The sequence below is a fragment of the Chelon labrosus genome (assembly GCF_963514085.1).
Source record: "Chelon labrosus genome assembly, chromosome: 9".
In the NCBI taxonomy this organism is placed as follows: Eukaryota; Metazoa; Chordata; class Actinopteri; order Mugiliformes; family Mugilidae; genus Chelon; species Chelon labrosus.
The window spans coordinates 14,674,475-14,694,682 of NC_140359.1; the positions used below are offsets into that span (position 1 = coordinate 14,674,475).

The following is a 20,208-nucleotide window of genomic DNA, read 5'->3' on the forward strand; positions in this document are numbered from 1 at the left end:
TGGATGGCGTGTGGGAGTCTAGATTCTCGCGGCGCAGTAGGGAGTCGGTGTGGGCCGTGGCGCAGGCGGTCGTGATTGATGCGGTTCCTCCTGCCATCTTTTTTCGCTTTCTCTCCTCCTCTTTATTGCATCTTCTCTAATTTCTTTCTCTGCACTCAGTGGGAAGAAGCACACAGTAGGAGGTCCGTTACTCAGTGCTGGAGGTGAAATCATGCACACATGGACTTGCACATTGTAGTCACAGCCAACATGCGCAGAAACATTTAAGTGGCGAAGTGAGTCCTCACGCAGTTTCTTCTGGCGTTTTTTTTTTCATAAATGGATTCAGCACTTTGATGAAACATAGTACAAATTCTTAATCACTTTGTCTGTACAGCAACAGTTTTCTGTTTTAATCACTGGCGAAATATTAATCTGTAGTAGCTGTGTTTAAAAGCGCTGGGCAGCTTGTGGAATTGGCTCCAAGTAAGTGTGAGGGAGAGGACAAATGGGATGCTGAGCAGCACAGGAATTCACACAAACATAACTTGAATCAAAAACATGTGGATTCATGAACTCGGCTCTGAGTCTGGAAGAGCTTCAGCATGTCTTGAAACAGCTTGATGCAAAGATCTGCGCTTTTCCTCTTGTGCGTGTCTTCAGAGCCATTCACAGAATAATCAACAGGTGGACACGAATATAGAAAGAACAGGCACAGATGTACAGTACATGTCACAGCTTGAAAATATCTCAGAGCTTAAGAGGGTTTATCATTTTCCTGGCAGAGCAAACCTGAGACACTGGTACGTGTCCTCTGTAACTGGCAGCACAACGTTCTTCCACGGTACCTTTATCATGTAGCATGAGATCTTACCCTGACCTGACTCTTTAACCTTACTGTACCTGACTTAATGTCATTATAAGTGACCAGGACCAGAAGATGTTTGTACTAATCTTGCTCCTCTAAACAATGGCTAACAGCGTGCTTAAGCTTTGGGAAAGTGGACACAAAACCTATTATCTCTCACCTGACTGACCTGACTGAGACCTTTAAAAATAACCTGAACGCAGCTTAACTGTAATTTTACATTTCATTGCTTTGTTTGTATCCAGCTTTTTTTTTCTTTTCTTCCAAAGCGCTTCTGGCCAAATCATTTTGCGATGTGTTTGCCTCTGTACAGACCTGTTATCCACATGGGCCAGCCACAGTATATGACCCTTTGAATACCCTTCAGTCGCTCGAGAAGTGTAATATCAAAATAGAGAAATACAAGAAAAGGGATGAAACAGTTCAGACTAAATCAGTGGACTTACTAAAACATTGCAGTTTTTACACTGTAGCATATTGACAAACTGTTTCAACAATACCTCTTTTGCCTTTTGTCCTACCATTTTCATTCCTTTGTGTCAATTTTTTTTTATTTCATTTACAAACTTCCCCCTGCATTTGAATAAAACCTTGTGAAGCAAAGTCCGCGATTGTCCGTTGAATAATTATTAACGTGTGTTGATAAAAAGGAAGAAAAGCCATTTGCACACACACTGAATTCTGCCGTCACTGTATTTGAATACAAAACATAGTATTTCTCATTTCACAGAGGTGTGTTCTCAGCCGAGTAGGGCCGTCTTTGTTTGAATTCAACAAAGGATTTAGTTTGGCTGAAGCACCAACAGGTGTGTCTCCTGATCGTTTTTTTTTTGTTTGTTTGTTTTTTTGTCACCAGCATTCATTAAGTCCTTTCACCTGCAGCACACGCGAGTCTCACCAAGTCTACGAACGTCATTAGCCTGAGGTACCTCTTTAATATCATGAGTTCAAAATTACTTTTAAATAGTCAAAAATATTGCCAGTCTTCTCATACCTCTAAATACAATAATAATACCTACATTTAAATACCATAAGTTACAAAACAGGAGAATGAAAAGCTTCTTATCCACTACTGTACAAAGGCATTCATTAACAATAGCATTAATATTAAGGTACTCCATCTCTGTCAGAGTTAAACCAGAAAGAAAAAAAGGTAACAGTTCCCTTTACATGGGTCTTATTCCAGTGTATTAACCTGTGTAACTAACTACAGAAAGTAATTTAAGTACATAATTATGCTGTGCTAGTGCTAAATGCGGATCTTGACACATAATGGGATTACTACAGTGTATTACCACAGTGCAAACAGGGTGCTCAGTTGAAGTATAAGAGAAGCAGCACCTCGTGAAGCCTTTTTAAGAAATTTACTTACTTCAAAGGAAGGAAAATTTAAGATGCAGTTTTGGGTTTCGCCAGCGTAAGAGCTGCTCTATACAGTAAGTGTGTGTTTTGGTACAGAATGTGTAACACCAAGTGTTGTGTTGTTACGCATTTTAAATATACAGAAGATTGTTCACCTACAGACTATAGATACTCGTGGGTTAATACACGACAATAAGCCACTGCAGGGTGTTACTGCATTCGAGTTATCCATCCATTCATTTACAATGCCGTCTTCATGAGTAGAAAGTTGTCTTATACAGTTCTATAATTATATCATCAGTATTGTATCTTGTGTAAAAAAAAAAAGAAAAAAGAAAAAAAAAAGAAAACAGAATAGAAACTGAGTACAGTTCTGCATTCACCTGTGAGGAGTGAAAATCTGTGGCCAGTTTCACTGAAGGTGGAGATTTACGAGATGACACTCTGTAAGCCCTTCACGATGCACTACTTCGACCAGACAGGGCTGCCACACAGTTTTGCGGTCAACAGTAGTACACTTTCTGTTGGACACGGGGGGATCGGCTTAGTTGCATTTGACCTATCTGCATGAGTCCACTGAGTAGAGTACCTGATAGAGTTGGATAGAGGTGTCGTACAGAGCCTGTCTGGTATTGCTCAGTGTGTGTGTGTGTGTGTGTGTTTGTTTGTAGGCCTTGTTGTCCAGAAGCAGGGTCTTTCTCTCACAGCACGAAATATATCATTTGAGAACATGTGTCCATTTACGGTATGAGCGCGTCGAAGGCACGCGTTATGTCAAAGGCCCGGGCCTTGTTCGGAAACACTCACCACACTGAGTTTGGCAGGAAGACAGGTCGGTTGTCTGTGATGGTGGAAGCAGTCTTGGATACAGGGATTTTGTTTATGTCGAATGTAGCACAGGCACACACTCTCTAAAATTTCTGTGTGGTGTGAACAATGCGTCTGGAAGATTCAATATTAATCATCAATCGTGTAGGATTTTAAATAAGCGGTGGATATACAGAAGACTTTCATTTAAGAGGGATAGCAAACTCCATTTCCCAGCTGCCCTGTGTATCCAGGCTGGGGAGCAGAGGCGATGTCACTCCAGGCCAATGGGTAAGACCGGCTGGTTTATTGAGAGTCATCCTTTAATTCTCCGTTTCCAGTGACGCTCTTCTGGCAGCCCAAGCTCAAACATGGGTTTCTCCGCTCAGCTCTTCTCTGTACAGTAAGTCACTTTGGATCAAAGCATCTGCAAGTTAGAGGACAATATTTTCAGGGGATTTGGCAGCTTTGGCGCAGTTCTCTGAGTCTTAACAGCAGTTATTTCCACATGACTTTCAACATTCCCCTTGGGGGGGCAGTTTCAAGAGGAAGAAAATGGTGTGAGTGTGTGTGTGAGACGTTGCGACGCCGCAAGCTGTGGTGCAGCTATCTGGGAAAAACAGTAGATGGCACTGAGGCACAGTTCTCAAGTTTGAAAAAAATGTGTGGGTGTGTGTGTGTGGGTGTGTGTGTGCGTTGGGGGGGCAGGTGCAGTGTGCCAAAGCAGGCATCTCCACAACTGGAGTAACCAGTTCATCTGAGGTTATGCCTACACCAGCCAATCAGAAGGCGAGCTGAGGTAGTCCCTGTGTCGTCTCGAACTACAGGAGCGCCTGCGGTTTGGTAGGAACTCAGAGCCTTCAAGGTAAAAACAAGGGAACCAGCTGCCCTTTTTGCGCAAAATATGAGTGAGGGCAGTGCAGTGTCTCAGTTTAAACGTGTGCGGGGAGTATGAACGAAGGGGTCATGGGGAATAGGACTGGTCTGGGTGAGTTGGTGGTGTCAGTAAATTATCATATGGCTCTGTCTGTGAAGAATAGGCATCTCCGTCTCTAGCTGGCCTCCTCTATGAGCCGGGCCAAGGTGTCTCTGAGCTCCGTCAGCTCAAAGATCTTGCCGTCCAGCAGCTCCAGCAGCGTCCGCAGGCTCTTCCTAAAATTCTCCTGCTCCTCCTGGTTCTCCTCCAGCCGCTGCTCGGCACCCGCCAGCTGCTCCTCGAGCACCCGACTGCGCAACTCCGTCTCCTGTGGACAGAGAAAGTTGTTGATGATATTGAAAGTTGGGAAGTGGCTTTTTGTGCCACATGAGACGTTTAGTCTCTTTCACAAACCTCTAATTTCTGGGTAAGAGTGTCTTTCTGCTCCATCAGGTCGTTCATGGTTTCCAATTCTTCTTTCAATTTTTCCATTTCCTGTAGCACACAGAAAAGATTAAAAGGCGGTGTAATATAAACATAGGTTTAGATAAGTCACTCCCCTCACTCTCACACACAGACTCACAACTCACCTCTTCTTTATCTCTAAGCGTATTTTCTAGTTCCTCTATGGTTTGGTTGAGTTCAGTCTTCTGGGATTTGATCACTGGGGTTTGGTTGCTCTGGCACTCAAGCTCGGTCACCTACAAGGACAAGACGCACATCATCATTCAAATCAGCGGAGAAAGAGAGATACTGGCACACGCGTCTGATCACAATCTCTTTCCCAGAATTCACTTTGTTTCCTCTCCCTCTTGCTTACACTCATCTCTCCTCTGCCTCTTCCTCTCATCCCGACTTCAGAGCAGCCCTTCCAAATGCTCCTTTTTTAAAAAATTTAAATGACTTAATCACACATGAAAACCAACAAGCATTCCTGTGGCCCCCTCGCTCACCCGTTTGTGTAGTCTCTCTGCCTCCTCCTGGTAGGCAGCCAGTTGCTGTTTCCACTGTTTGACGTTGGCCGTGGACTCCAGCAGAGCTGCCGTTAGCTTGGCATTGTTCCCCTTTAGTGCCTCCAGCTCAGCCTCCCAGTGTTTTGTCATAGCTGGGCTGCAGCAGAACACAGGGAAGCATGCTGTCAGTTTACCAACAGTGCCATAAGATGGTCACGTTATGACTGAAAGATGTGCAAATCTGAAACATCTGATGACGTCTGGTGCAAATCTGAAACTGTGGCCATGAAAGCAAAATTAAAATATCAGAACCACAGTTTTTAAATCATCCATTCATCGAGCCATCAACTATATTACTACTGTAATATTATTGTATTTATATATTAAATATCTGTGGAAAATATACATGCATCCATCGACTCAATCGTCCGATTAAAGTATCAGAACCTCATCTTATAATCCATCCATCCATACAAAGTTTTGTAATGCGACACATTTTAGATGCTCATTACCTCCATCATGGGTCGTCATTCTTTTACATGAGTACAGTATGTGTATATAACTTAATCAACTCAATTAATCAAGAAAATACTGAACAGATGCAATAAACCTCTAAAAACATATCTGCATTATTCAAATGAAATAAAAAATTATGTTATGCTCCTGGAGACCTGCTGTTGTGCCCAGGGCCACGTGGTTCTTTTCTAGTCTGGTTCTTCCCTGTGTGTTGCACGTGTAGGACCGTATTATTGACTACAACATCCAGGGTTGTAGATGCCGGACCTACTGAGACTCCACCTCTTTTCATGAAACGGATCACCCTCGACAGGATATCAAAATCCATCAGACTACTCCTGTCAGAATCAACACAACGATGCACAGCCCATGTGGATGTCTGTCCAGTTTTCTTCCTTCCACTTCTTCTTTAATACCCATCCAGCCTCTAAAGTTGTAGAAGTTGCAAAGTATTTATGACTACAGTGCTGATCCGCAAGAACGGCTAGATTAATCCAGGATACGGCAGCTTGACAGCCTGCCTCTCCTCTCTGATGTGGATGAAAACCAGAACGATTTACCATTCTTTGACAGGAAGGTGACAGTCCTCCTCCTCATCACTTGATTCCACCTCATCCGTTTTCTCACGGTCTGCACCGTGGACTGTGTTGTCTTTCACTTCTGACACTTCCTCCTCTAAAGCACCTTCGCTGTCAGTTTCGTCCTGTTCTCTCTCCTCCTCTCCAGTGTGATCACGACCCTTATGGGGCGCCGCAAATTAAACGTGGGCAATGCCCCAAAGAAAACTTCATATACCAGAGCGGAATAAAGTATCTCTGTGGCTCTGTATCATCAGAATAATGGTGGGATTGTTTGTCAGGATGACAATATCCTCCTTACTTATAGCTATGATATTTAGGAACTTAATGTAATGTCCTCTGAAGTGAAGGGAATTGTCCAAACTTCTATGGGTGTCACAGAATGCAAGTCTGTCCATTTGACAGATGGACATGTTCCTAAACTCTACAATTTGGACACCACAGTCAAAATTTAAATAAAAAAAAAACTCAAAACATAACCCCCTACAATATCCCCATCTTCAAATTAGATGAAACAAGATACATATTTCAAGCAGAGTCTTAGTACATCGGTCAGATTTGACCAGAGCACATCAGGAGACAAAGACTGCAGTGGGCACTCAGACTGGGGGTCGGTCAGTAGCTGTGAAAGCATCTGTCTGCCACATGAGTTGTAATCTGAGATTATATCCTCAGACTGGCGGGAGTCTAATCTGGTCCAGCTACTCACAGACGAGGAGACGAGATGAGAGATGACGGAGAAGTGATTGAACATGTCTGAATTCCATGATGGAAAATAGGCTGGTGGAGAAAACACTTTGGCTGTGTAGTCAACGGTTCTGTTGTGTAGTATATATTGTGTTTTAGCATATATTGTGTACATTAGATGTATGAATGGACACAGTTTCAAGGAGGGAAAATGTTTCCTGTACGTGCACCGCATGCAGTCGCTTCAGATTTACATAATGCACTCCCTGTCTCTCACATAATGTCTGACTTTGGCGGGAGAATGTACGAGACCTAAACATGGTCGAGTACCAGCATCGAGCCAAGTATCGTTGAAGAGGAGCTCCCACTCCCACATACTTCACAGTGATTCCTCAAACACATACAAAGAAAAAGTACAAAGCAACGCTTAGCTCGCTCAAGGGCTGACGAGGATCTGTATGACCCACAACAATGTTGCTTTCAGTTCTGTTCCACCCCCTCACTGATACACACAATCACACGTATAGCCCTCTGTATAAGCTCACACACTGCAGTAGCACTACACTCTGCCATAACACCCACTCTGTGAAGTGTAAAAGAGAGAAAGCCCGGATAGATTTCACTCTGGACTCCCGCAGCGCCTTCGGTTCTTACACAACAGCCACCCCCTCCGCGAGTGCAAGTGTGTCTGCATGCGTGACGCACAGGAGGGAGACGACACTGCATCCTACACATGCACATATTAGCTGACACACAACGGCACGCACACGCAGTCATGCAGACGGCGCAGTGCTGTCACCAAGGCACGCCGCCCCGCCAAAGTATAAGCCCCACACACCAGCGTGGAGAGCCAGAGTGCAGGAAGAGACGTCAAGATGTGAGGATGGAGCCACGCGGAGAAAAAGGCAAGGGAGAGAGCGACGATGGGAGAATCATTGAGTGAGTCTCGTTTAAAGGTTTTAGGGGGACACCTGAGCACATTCCTGGCTGAGGACAGCAGAGATGAAGGTGTGTGAGACACATAGAGGGTAAGTTAGCTGCTGCTGTGTCACTGAACTACTCATAGAGAAGATGATGTGACTATTGAAACAATGTACATGTGACATAACGGTGAAATTTAGAGAAATACTGGAGATATTTTTTAGTTGATGCCTGTAAGTTTTGGTGTAATTTAATAAGTCAAAAAGTAATTATTTCCTGTGTGTATCAGTTTGAAATTGTTAGACCATATTTGCAGTGTTTATGAATAAAATCTAAACATATCTTTATGTGGTTGATTTTGTAATCTATTTGCCTGCTGATGAGAGACAGTAGAGGACCAGACTCTGTGCAGTCTCAGGTTAACAATTTTTATTTTAATAGTTTTAAATTTTACCTCTATTGAGTATTTATGTTTTTTTTTGTATATGCTGTATATATACTGAAAAAAAAATGAATAAAAAAGTCAACACTCTGTTCTGTGTTTTACTACTTCACAAGTCAAATCCTCAAGCGCAATTTTCCTCCCGTGCTCAATAAAGCCGCGAAACTTGGACGACACGGAAGGTGTTTCTACAGCCCTCTTGTGTCTCTGCCGTGTCCTGACCGCTGTTTGTTGTCAGGTAGGTTCTTCCTCCTCACACAGCTGTTCAAGAAGCAGGGAGGCAGAGCAGTTGCCATGGCAGCGCCGGAGGAACGGAGGCAGTGGCACGGTCTCCCTTCGCACAAGCCTACCACAAAACCCGCCGACAGACGCCTACATCCTCCAACACCGGGAGATCATTCACATTCAGCCGAGAGAGGGTCTAACAATATTCAGAAAACCATTCAAAATGAGTCTGGTGCAGGTCTGCCAAACACGCCCACAGCCTGATATATATATATATATATAAAAAACTATCTCACAGCCCTGCATACAGTCTCTCATCTTCCTCTCTCTTCCTCTGCCCCCTGCACCCACACATTCCTGCCTACACAGCCCTGCTAAGCAGCAGCGTGGTGTATATGCTGTGGAGACAAGTCATCATCAAGTCGTCCACACACAACGGCAAAGAGACACACCAAAAAAACATCATAGAGGTCTGCTGCCTTTCTCCGTGTGGGTTTACACATTTAAAACGTTTTATTCTTTTTAACCACATGCCTATGAACAAATGTCAGAAAATACACGTTCACCACAGGCACATGTGAGTCTAGTGGAACTACTGAAAAAGGTGTTAAACGCCAGTTGATGCAAACTGTAGGTATATGGCAAAACAAGTATGAATCATAGAGAGAAAGAAAGGGGTTATGTGCTGAAATATGTGGATGGTCCTTGCATCTACCCTCACCGCATATGCCTCTGAGAAAATGTGAGGCCGAGGTTTGCTTGTTACGTCCACACTTGCCATCGTGAATGCCGAGAGTCGACCCCGTCTCCCACGCATGCAGCATTAATAGACACATCAGCAAGCAAAGGCTGCAGCAGGCAGTGGGTGTCCTCTCTACATCCCGCTCTCAGCGCACAGAGCTGCGTATCCTTAAAGGGTTCATCATCATACAGCGGTGGGGGTTTCATAGCATATGCTTTGTAGACTTTCCCACATTAGCAGCGGCCCTCTAAGTGTATCTCTCTAAACTGAAGCTTGAACATCAAAAAAAAAAGAAAAAAGAAAAAAGACTGAGCTTCCCCACTCAAACACCAGCAGTTTAAGAAAAAAAGACTGATAATCCATTTAGCGTTTGATTGACATCTTTAATTAATATGACTCGTAGCCAGAGGAATAATAAAAGTAGCACAAGTTACAGAGATATTACAAATGAAAAGACCGGTGTGTACAGTCGACTACCGCACAAAACGGCTCAAACTGATTGTCCATTCCCTTCTGTTCAGCTTATTTACTGGAACAAAAAATGCGTGCAGTTGGTGGTGGTTAGGTATCAGTGACTCATGTACAGTCTTCATACAATGCACCTCTCTCTGTCGTTCTCTCTCTTCCCAGTTTCTGACACACACTCCCTCCGTGTGTCTGTCTTGCTCTTTCTATGCCTCCCACTACCCACAGTGTGTTATATAAGTCTTACATAAACACTTCATTGACACCTTTTTTGATGGTGAACCTCACAGCCACACCTTTTCAGAAAGCCATTATACACAGCAAAACATTTGAACGGCCCTTCGACCTCTTTATCTTACACAGTCGACTGTATGCGAACCGGGATCAACAGTCACAAAGAAACAATGATTTCAATATTCAGTCTGCTAACAAGAGACACAGAGGAATGTATACATCAGTACTGGTGCATGCATAGAGGTGACACCGCCACCTACTCAGTTTAGGAGAATATTATTGCATTGCAGTAGGCATACATTAAACTATAAATATGTGAGTTTCCTCACTGAGCATGCTCAGATTTAACAAAACGAATAACTTAAATGATTCCTCAAACCTGAGAAAAACTCAAAGTTACATCTTTTGCTGGTCCGTGTGACGTGACTGTGTGTGAATTTCACTGATAAAATTCATGATTTCATTGCATTCCTCCTCGCTGGAGTGTCGGCGTGCTGTTTTTTTTACGTTAATAGGCAGTGCATCTGGTTTTTTGGAAAGAGCACCCTCCCTGTTGCTGACCTGCAATCAGGCTCTTATTTCAGGAAAACTGAATGCCTGAACATATTTGTGTTTGTTTGTTTGCGCAGTTATGGTGTTGCAGTAGTGGGGGACGTGTACTGACATCCCTATCAGACAGAGAAGACCCGACAAGTCTTAAACTGCTCCCTAGAGGGGAAAAACACGAGAGAGCAGCGGTGAATAGAGGGAGTTCCTGGCCATGCTGACATGCAACGTACAGACGTGCACACGGACGAAGAGAAGAACACAGAAGTAGTGCAAAATGTCTGCGCCTCAGACAAAACAACAGAACAAAACTCATCTATTTTATCATCTTTTTTGTGTGAAACACAGCTGTGACAGTGACAACGTCTGATTGGACAGTAATGTGTGTGGACTCTATTAAACGCGACAGACAGCACAGTGAACATATCGCAGTGTGGGATGTACCTGTGTGCGAAGGCCAGCGCGTTCTGCGACGGCTCGGGACGCACATCGGAGTTGGGAGTCGTGTCACAGATTTCATCTGTGCCGTTGATGTTTTCCATGGGCGGAGTCACCGGGGTTAAAGGAGAGGAGAGCTCACCAGCTGGAGACTCCTGCACGTGAAACACGGTTGTTCAGTAAACATAGCAATTAATCACAACATTTATTAAAGCATTTTAATATTTTTTGTTTCATATTGTTATCGATGATTAAACAAGAAGGAGAACTACTGGAAACTCATCTGAAAAGCTCAATTTCTGAATGACACACTCTTGTGTCAGTCATTTCAGATGTCATAAAAGATGCACTCCTACTATATTTTTAGTCCTAATGATGTCTGGTTGATTTTTGCAGAGGTGATTTAACCTTTTCCATTTACAAAAGGAGAAGAATTTATCAGTTTAGATTAAACCGAAGAATTACGGTGTTGACATTACCATGAACAAAGACAGACACCATAGGTAAATTTACTCGTTTTAATTATTAAGTAACCAGAAGAAAAGGAGAGAATTAATTTTATTCAAGATCTGTCTGAGTCACTCTTCGATCGCGATCTGACCACAGAAATATTTAAAAATAAAATCAAATAATTATATTAAACGTGTGCTTCTGCATTTTCCTGTAAACACATCATGTTCAAAATTCGGAAGTTTAGCGTATCTAAAAATGTTAGCAAAATCAAAAATAGGGCTTTTATCCAATCACAAGGATGTTCACAAACCTCCTGATGACACTGATTTAGGAGACAGGAAGTGTGTACCATTTAATACCGTGGTCACTATTTAAAAACAATGCTCCTATCTTTAATTTCGAAGAAGAAAAATAAATAAATCTGTCCCACATAAGAGCTGAGGTGTTATAGACGACAGAGGTGTGTTTGCCGATGGTGCTGTCTCTCAAGCTGTCAAACATTTTACCGCAGTGGTGCTAAAAATGTGCACATCTTAGTGAGCAGTTCCTCATTCCTATGGGCTGGTAAAACCAGTTTATTACTGCACTGGGAAATTACAGATTAATTCTTATCTTTATATCCCATACAACCACAGAATTATACAAGAGACAACTCATTTAGCTGCTGCATTTACATAAAACACAGCGATTAAGACTCGGGGCTTGAGCACAATACAGTAGAACAATGTCACTGCCTGTACCTCTCTAATGGACAAGAAGGAAATGGAAGATAAGAGGAAGATTATGGCTGGTTTTACATTTTGCGTTCCACATTCATTAGAGCATTATTTAATATCGGTTGATGATGTGTTTCCACCGAGGCTTGGCCTGTTGGGACCAGCATATAGCATTTAGCTCTGCGTCTTCTCATTGTGTTTTAGTGGAGTTCTCTCAAGCTTTTTCAGTTCATCTAGCGGAGGGAGGAAAGAGTGGAGCTGGAGTTTGGAAAAGAAAGCCAGCAGGCGTGTGGGTGAAACACGCTGACTCTCTGTGGTGAAACAGAGCAGACAGCTTCAGCGAGCCACTGAAAGTTTGTGACGGGAGGACCGCAGCTTTTACAGTAACAGCCTCTCTTCAGTTTCATCATTATAGCGCCGTGGTGGCTGGTGCACACGCAGCCTTCAATCCCTGGTGACAGCGCCGGTGTCCTCTTGGCTTCATTAAAAGATACACTCACACGGGAAGAGCAAGGTACTGTAGCCCATGTGGGCTGCAGCATTAATAGTACTAGTAATAGACCGCAGTACAGCAGGGGGGCTGCTCCCCTAGCCTCCGTAATGAACAGACGAACACATGAAGGCTGCTAACAGCCCTTAGATTAAAGAACAGATTTCTCAAGGGATTCTCCCATGAAACGAGCTTGTTTGTTTTTTTTTTCTCAGACACAGTTATACATACCCTAAAACACTCTATTATTAGATATCCCCCACAAACAAATACCCAACATGCAGGCTAATTATGTTCTCCAATTTATACCTCACAGCAAGCTCTGTCTTTTAATTGGTGGCAACATGCTGAGAAAATGTAGCATGTGTTTGTAAAAGGTTTATATGTACATTGATCTGGAGTCGGTGTCAGGACATGCCGAAGTATAGAAAGAACATTTATCACAAGTAAAACTTGAACTATGTTTTATATTTCACACATATAACCACAAATTATTTCTAAAGATTCAACTCGAGATTTACTCTGGCTTCTGCAAATAATGGCAAGTGTTCAGTCGCTCAGATGCTCCTCGGTTTGAAATAACGGGACCACGACACATAATACATCAGTCACATCAGCCATTTTTCCTCAGAAACAGAAATTTGGCACATTAAATACACTTTGCTTTTACTGAGATATCCTTTTGAATGGTAGACTTCTTGCTTTTATACTGGCAGTACTTTTAAAACATTATTGTATTGTCCGAATTTCCCCTGTGACCTATTTACCTACTGTCCGTTACACACAACATGCATGGAGGTCATGGCGAAAAGGTTAAACACACTACTGGTGAGGGGTGGCGTGCACTGAATGTACCTGAGAAGGAGACGTGGCCATCTCCATCTTTTCTTGACTCTTCTCCTTCGCGAGCCGCGCCGCCTCTTTATACTCGGCGAACTTCTCTGCAAACTGAACACAGAGGACAGGCGTCAGTGTGTCAGGCTGCAATTCCTACAACAGCACGGTTTAATCTGTTTGGTAAAGCCATAAATGTGCATGGACGCACAGAGGGAGATCAGTATGTAATAGGTCAACTGTGAAGGATAGGGAGAAGCTGTTGCCAATAACAACCCACAGTTGAATTTAGAAAAGAATTACCCATAATTCCTCTGCAGAAATATGATCTAACTATGTCTGCATTGGTAATCTTTACATTACAGATATCCTGAGAGAGAGGGGACTCTGTGTCATTGTGTTTTCTTCACTTAGTTTTCCTGTAATCAGAAGTTGTCAGTGGCTGAAGTTGATCTGCGGAGTTATTTTAGTCGAAGGCAAAGATACGAAGTGGTAAGGTGAGCTCAGCTGAGGGGCTTCGAGCAAATATAAACACACAAGCACAAATCCCTGATGTCCCTTTAGGGTGTGGTTCACCGCTGACGCTACTGCCTCAGTTTTACAAAGTAATTCAGTACATGCAGTGCTGCAGAGGGCTGAGTGTTGTGGAAATCAAATTGGCGAGTCTGCTGGAGCCGGTCTTATGTCCGCCATTAGCAGAGTTGAAAAAAGTAACTCAATATCGTTTCACTTTAGTGCAATATAATAGTTCTGGTGTAGTGATTTAAATGCGGCAGTTCTCAGTGGAAGTGCTTCGGGGGTGTTTGCACCGCGGCTAGGTGAGAAGTGAATCTGATTATTTAAACTTTAAACCAAAAGAAGCACGTTTAAGTGGCTGGTAGGTGTCTGTTAAACTGCACATTGATACTCGTCAGAGTTTCTGTTCACAGAGTAACTACATTAAAGAACACAAGCTCTATATTTCACAATAGGTAGAAAAATGGATAACGATTGCTTTTGGTTGGGTCTCTCTAATTTGTGGCCGTTACATCAGTTCAATAATGCTAATAAGCTTTAGTTATATATGAGTCTGATTAATATTAAGACACACCTGAGAATAAAACCACAACACATTTCACATACTGTGCATACTGCTCTGGCATTTGGCTACTGGCTAACTTGTGGTCATATAATTTTGTATCCGACCCCTGAGCAGGGATCAGGTGGTGACTAACTGCTGTGTACATCACCTTTAATTCTTGCAGAGGTGCTCCATTTACAACAGGCAAAATAAAAAACAGCAGAGGCTGAAATACACTGACATTTGGTCCCTATCTTGAGTCATTATTCACCAGACTGAAACTGAGACAGCGGCGATGACGTCATCGGGGATATTTACTCCCAATGTTATACAACTATTTTTTACAGATTATGTGATGCTTCTCGTGATGAATAAACTAAACGACATCAGTGTAAAGCAACATGTGAAAGGTGCAAGACGTTTTTTATGAATTTTGCGCCAATGCAACACGAGTGCAAATCATTCATGGGATTTTAAAATATTTACAACTGTTGTTTCAGAAACTGCAGCAGCCAGAGAGAAAAGAAAGTGGAAGTGCTCTCTTGTCTCGGGGACTGAGGGAGAAAAAGGACAAAAAATAAATAAATAAAACAAGCCGCCCTGTGATTGATGCTGAAAGGTTAGCTGTGGTTTGTGCGTGTGTTTGGGCGGATGGGGGCGGTACCTTGGATAGATGATGCTCGGTGGAGAATCCCAGCCCGTAGACAGTGTTAGCTCGACTGTCCGCCCACTGACCAAACTTCTGAGAAGTCTTTGTGAACGTCATGTTGGGACTGATGGTGCTGTTGATTATTGCCTGCAACACAGAGCCTGACCACTTAATATGTGTTAAATTAACTTTATTACTGCAGTGTGTATTTTTTATGTGTCTACGAGAGACCGAGAGACAGAGAGACAGAGAGAGAACATTTAAACCTGAGATTATTACCACGAATATGGACACAGACGAAAATATTAATTAAATATTACACTGTACGCTTGTGGAGCACAGAGTTTACACATTAACTAAAATAACAGGTATTGTAATGATTGTGTTTTGGGCTTCATTTGTTTGATTCTCAGCGAATTCCAAGGGTTTCCTGTTTGTCTCTGTGTTATAGAATAAAGCCGTAAACTGTTTTTGGATCGTTACTTGAATAAAACACTGTTATTGAATGTGTCACTTGGCAGTTTTAGTGTCTGATGATAAAAATAAATGTAGGTACAGCCCTAAATATAAATAGTACCATAGAAATTCATTGTTGACCAAAAACTATATATTAAAAAAACATACATCTTTGCACTGGTTGACATGCTCCTTCATACACCGGTGTACACAGATAACAAACTTTTAATCATACAAATTATATATTATCCTGCCGGTGGAAACGGCTTTAACAAATGCACCGATTTTAAAATGTTTAAGGTCTCCTTAATATAAAACGTAAATGTCAGAGAATAATTTCACTTGCCTATAGATAGAGTTTGTGTAGTTAATAGTCAATCCATCTGTGTCATAGTGACTTTCTGTTAGATTACTGCTGGGGTCAGTTATCTGACCTATTTTCTCTCTGAGGAACATGCCAAGGCCATGGTCCCTCTTTGGCGTCTTCAATCTCACTCTCTGGCTGTCTGCAGACACAGCTGTAGAGTTAGATGATAACGCCCTCAGTCACTGGATGACACTTTGTATTTCCCAGCTGGTGTGAATCCTTATTGTTTTATTGTTTTTTTTTTATTGTTTTATTTCCTTATCTTCATGTTTATGTACTATAGCCAATTGGATGTTAACACATCTCCCCTTTGCTGCCTCGGCCCACCTTTCTAGTATAAGAATCTGAGCTTTACTGTTTGACCCTTAGAACTGAGGTGGACTCATGCACTTATGTTGTGATGACGAATCTTCTGTTCTCCTCGATCGAGCCTAAATAAACTCCTTCAGCATGAGACGTACGGGACTCTGGTACTTCTTCTTCTTCATCGACATCACCACAAATTCCTCCCTAACAATTGCCGTCACCAACAGGATCTCAATAGAACAATGACTCGGTAAGTGCAAATGTATAATGTCTTGTTATATATTGTGCCTTGCCCTGTCTGCGTTTGACGAGATCACGAACTAAAAAGAGAAAATAGGGCAGATAACTGACCCCAGCAGCAATCTAATAGAAAGTCACCATGACACAGATGGATTGACTATTAACTACACAAACTATCCATAGGGAAGTGAAATTATTATCTAACAGTAAACAGTATGATTTACATCTTCAGTAGAAACAAAAAAAAGGGGCCTCGGAAAGTACTGAGTTACGGACAAACAGGACCGGGTTTAATCCTTGTGTGAAATTTGTTGAAATAACCAGAGCCAGAACTGGGGGCTATCTCTAAATCTTACATAATTAATATGCCTGTTAAATAACAGTGATGGAGAACAAATTAATGGAGGATCAATTAGCAGTGTTGCGCAATGGTTGACATTCTCGCTGGCATCAATACATAATGATGAGTTCGGGAAGGGCAGGAGTCATTGACTGTTACACAATAGCTGAATGTACTGATGAGCTATCTGATGTGCGCCGTGGATCATGAGGCGATTGCTGAGGGGGATCATCAGGAGCGACACACACACGCTCTGTGTTCACTGAGTGCAAAGTAATCCATCGTGCCGTCGCATTTTTCTTTTTCTTTTTTTTTTGTTTACCTTGAGTCACACTTTGCCGCTCTCTAGTTAATTCTTCTGACACACGCTCTTCCGTCTCACTCTGTCGTCTACTTTTCTAATTTAACTTCACCCCCACAAAGCGTGTGCGTACGGTTCAGCCCCTATAAAGAGCTCTAATCTGCCTTCAGTCACGCCAAGCTACTGTATCCCTAAACAGAAACGTCGCCCCCTGGATATCTTACAAGAATATCCCGAGATATAAGTGTAGGCTTTCAAGTGCGGAGAGAAACACACACAAATACAGCAGTTGCGTGCGGACACACGCCGTGAAACATGAGCTGTCACTCCTGGAGCATCTTGCAACGGTGAGCTCTTTTAAGACATGTTTGCACATTAGTTTCCAGTGCAGAGCTTATTAACACCGTTAACACTCAGTAGTAGATCAGAGAGCCACTAAAACCTCCTGGAAGGTTGTTTGACATGTGATGAAGTAATTACGCCGAAACATCTGGAGCATCTTAATAAAACCGCGTCAGCTGTCAGAAATTAAAAATAGCCCACGTGCTGTGTGCAACAAACAGTGTAAGGTGTATAGTAACGATGGGAATCAACCTCTCACCTTGGTGCCGTCCAGGCTGATGATGCGGTAGACATTGCGCGTGCTGTCGTAGAAGTAGGAGACAGTGACGGCATGCTTGCTGGTGGGCAGCCAGTTCTTCTTGGTGTTGGGGTCGATCTGGAAGACGTGGGCCCTCGTGCTGTAGATGGGCTGCTCCCTGAAGGGGACGAAGAAGAAGTGGTGAACCTCCTTGTGCCGCAACACCAGTGTCTCACCAAACCCGCCGCCGCCACCGAAACCCCTGTTGCCCACCGGGGAGTCCGATCGCCCGGGCAACCGGATTACCAGCTCGCCATCCTCCATAGTTACGCCACAGAAATAGAGTCTGTCAACGAGCTGCTACGTTTGCTCATTGCGCTGTGTCCTCAAATAACAATCTAACTTTCAAATGACAGTCCCCTCACACACCTCATACACTCCTATATTGCCTCTCTACTTTCCAGCCAAGACATGGCTTCCCCCCTGTCTCGCTCTCTGTCTTACGCCCCGTCTTTTCTCTCTGTGTAAGGCAGCGTCGACTCTTTCTGCTCTGATATGGGAATGCCTGCAGCAGTGAGCGAGGGTCACACAGGGGAACACGGGGGGGGGGGGGGGGGGAGAGAAAGGAGAAGGTTTCAGGCTAAATATAGACAGTAGGCCATGGTTAACTACCACAGACACACCCCACGGACTGCAGCCTCAACATACAAACACACATAATGCATAAACACACTGAAACAATGACACAAATGTGCTAGGAAGGTAAATCTGTGTTTATGTGTGTTTGTGCAAATGTGGATATGTGCCAGGGTAGCTTATATCTGTAGATGATCAAAACACCATGATGTGTACAATTTAAATGGGTTAATACCTTATCGACCTCTGGGTGACACTCAAACCTGAGTTTAGATTCAGTCCTATTCCATGTTTTAGGAATTATATAAGAGTCATCTTTGTTTTATCGACCACTCACGTGCCACCTTCACCCTTCATGCATCCCCTCAGTTTGCTCTTACAATGCCCTCATATATTGCAGCATTGTTGGGGCTTCTTGGGTAATATCTACAGTCAGTACACACACACACTCAGAGCACAGGGTGCTGAGGGAGATATTCTGGGCTGGCTGGCAGTGCTGGCAGAACACGAGATAGAGAAGTGCTTACACTGCACTGTGGGGGTGATGGGGGACATCAAAGGCTTGCTGTATAAATGAATATTAAAATTCAACAGCAGCACCCCTTCTGCGTGTGATTAGCCAAGACTGGGAAAGAAAGAAAAACACGAAGACGGGGAGAACGAGAGAGAGAGAGAGAGAGGGATGTCAGACAGAAAGAGAAAGAGAATGATGGGGGAATGTGGAGTAAAGGAAGTCAGAGAGAGTGAATCTGGGATGATTAATGTCGCTCCACAAAGCTGCTTGTGGAGTGCTGTGCGAGAATTATCATAATCATCGACAGCAGTGTAAGTGGCGGTACTGTGAGTCATTTCAACTCTCCCCCAGCACGCATCACACAACCGCGGCCTGTCCGTATGATCCGTGCAATAGCCGCTTGGCAACTGCCGTCGTTTTTCATTGCATAATTTGATGGAGCGGTGGCAAATATCGCTCTCCTTGTTGCTTGATTGCGCGTGCATCGAACACAGCAACGTTCCTGTGCTTTCATTTGTACATGAGGGCCTGTGCCAAAGAGCTCTGTTCCAAAATGACGCCCACTGGTTGTCAAAAAAAGCAGTACTTACTCCTACAACTGAACTTTTAAGAGAATAATGGAATTTGATTTAAGTTGAGGTGCAGCTTTCTTACAAAATAACCGCTGACATTTCCCTTCCTGAAAAGCCAGCGTGTCTGTAAACGTGTCAGATGCATCACAGTGTCTTTTCTGCATTCTGGTCTGAGGCAATAGGCAGCCATAGTTAACAGTTATGGGAGTAAATGGAAGTCAATTCAGTACATGCTAACTCCACCAGCCTTGTATGCAGCTTTATCAACAAGGACACATACTTAAGTTTTTTAAAAAAGCTGCAGAGGAAGGTGGAAGATGTTCTCTCTTTTATCGAAACATTAAGTTCACACACTCTCACAGAGGAGGGGATGGTCAGCGGAAATGGTGGAGAATGGAGAGGAAGAAAGGAGAAAAGCGAGAGTGTACGCAAGGGGGTAATTTGTACAAATGAGTGGGAAAGGAGAAAGATTGGGGGCAGGAAGGGGTGTTTAGCATGCAGCGTGCACGGCGTGACACAAGGGCAGGTGATGGAACTTTAATGTGAAAACACAAGAGAGAGAGAGAAGGCCGACAGAATGACAGAGGGAGGGAGAGTGATGAGGTGAGAGGAGAAGGGAGGGATGAGGGAAAAGTGGAGGAGGTGATGAATGTAGGAGAAAGCACTGATGAATCCACCGATCTTCTGGGAGAAGAAGGAGAAGAAGATGAAGGGAGTGGGAAGCTCCAAACTGCCGCACACTGTGGTATGAACAATTATGCCAGCTACGGTTGCGTGCCGCTCAAATCCGAACGTCAAAGAGCTACATGAGTAGGTTGTGTGCTCGAGACACTTTGCTGACTTCCGTGGGAGGAGGACGGTGGTAATGATGGATAGGTGGTGTATGAGACATCTTAGCTAAAGGCACATAGAAAGTTTTTTTTTGTTCACTATTTAAATTGTTCTGGAAAACTTGAGAGCCGAACTGTTTGACTGATTTTGAGTGGTTTCATTTTTCTTATTAAATTTTAAATGG

The 20,208-nt window shown here is 43.3% G+C and overlaps 1 protein-coding gene across 1 annotated transcript; it reads right to left on the reverse strand.

Moving 5' to 3' along the window:
- Nucleotides 1–4,068: 4,068 nt before the first annotated feature.
- On the reverse strand, nt 4,069–17,954 carry homer1b (homer scaffold protein 1b; the record flags this gene model as incomplete). The annotated part of the gene is made up of 8 exons (XM_084552448.1): nt 17,493–17,954; nt 14,897–15,028; nt 13,194–13,286; nt 10,686–10,834; nt 4,886–5,042; nt 4,523–4,633; nt 4,347–4,427; nt 4,069–4,260 (listed from the first exon to the last, which is right to left on the reverse strand). The coding sequence occupies exons 1-8, from the start codon at nt 17,793–17,795 to the stop codon at nt 4,069–4,071; spliced, it is 1,218 nt and encodes a 405-aa protein (XP_084408574.1). The 5' UTR covers nt 17,796–17,954.
- Between the last annotated feature and the right edge of the window lie 2,254 nt (nt 17,955–20,208).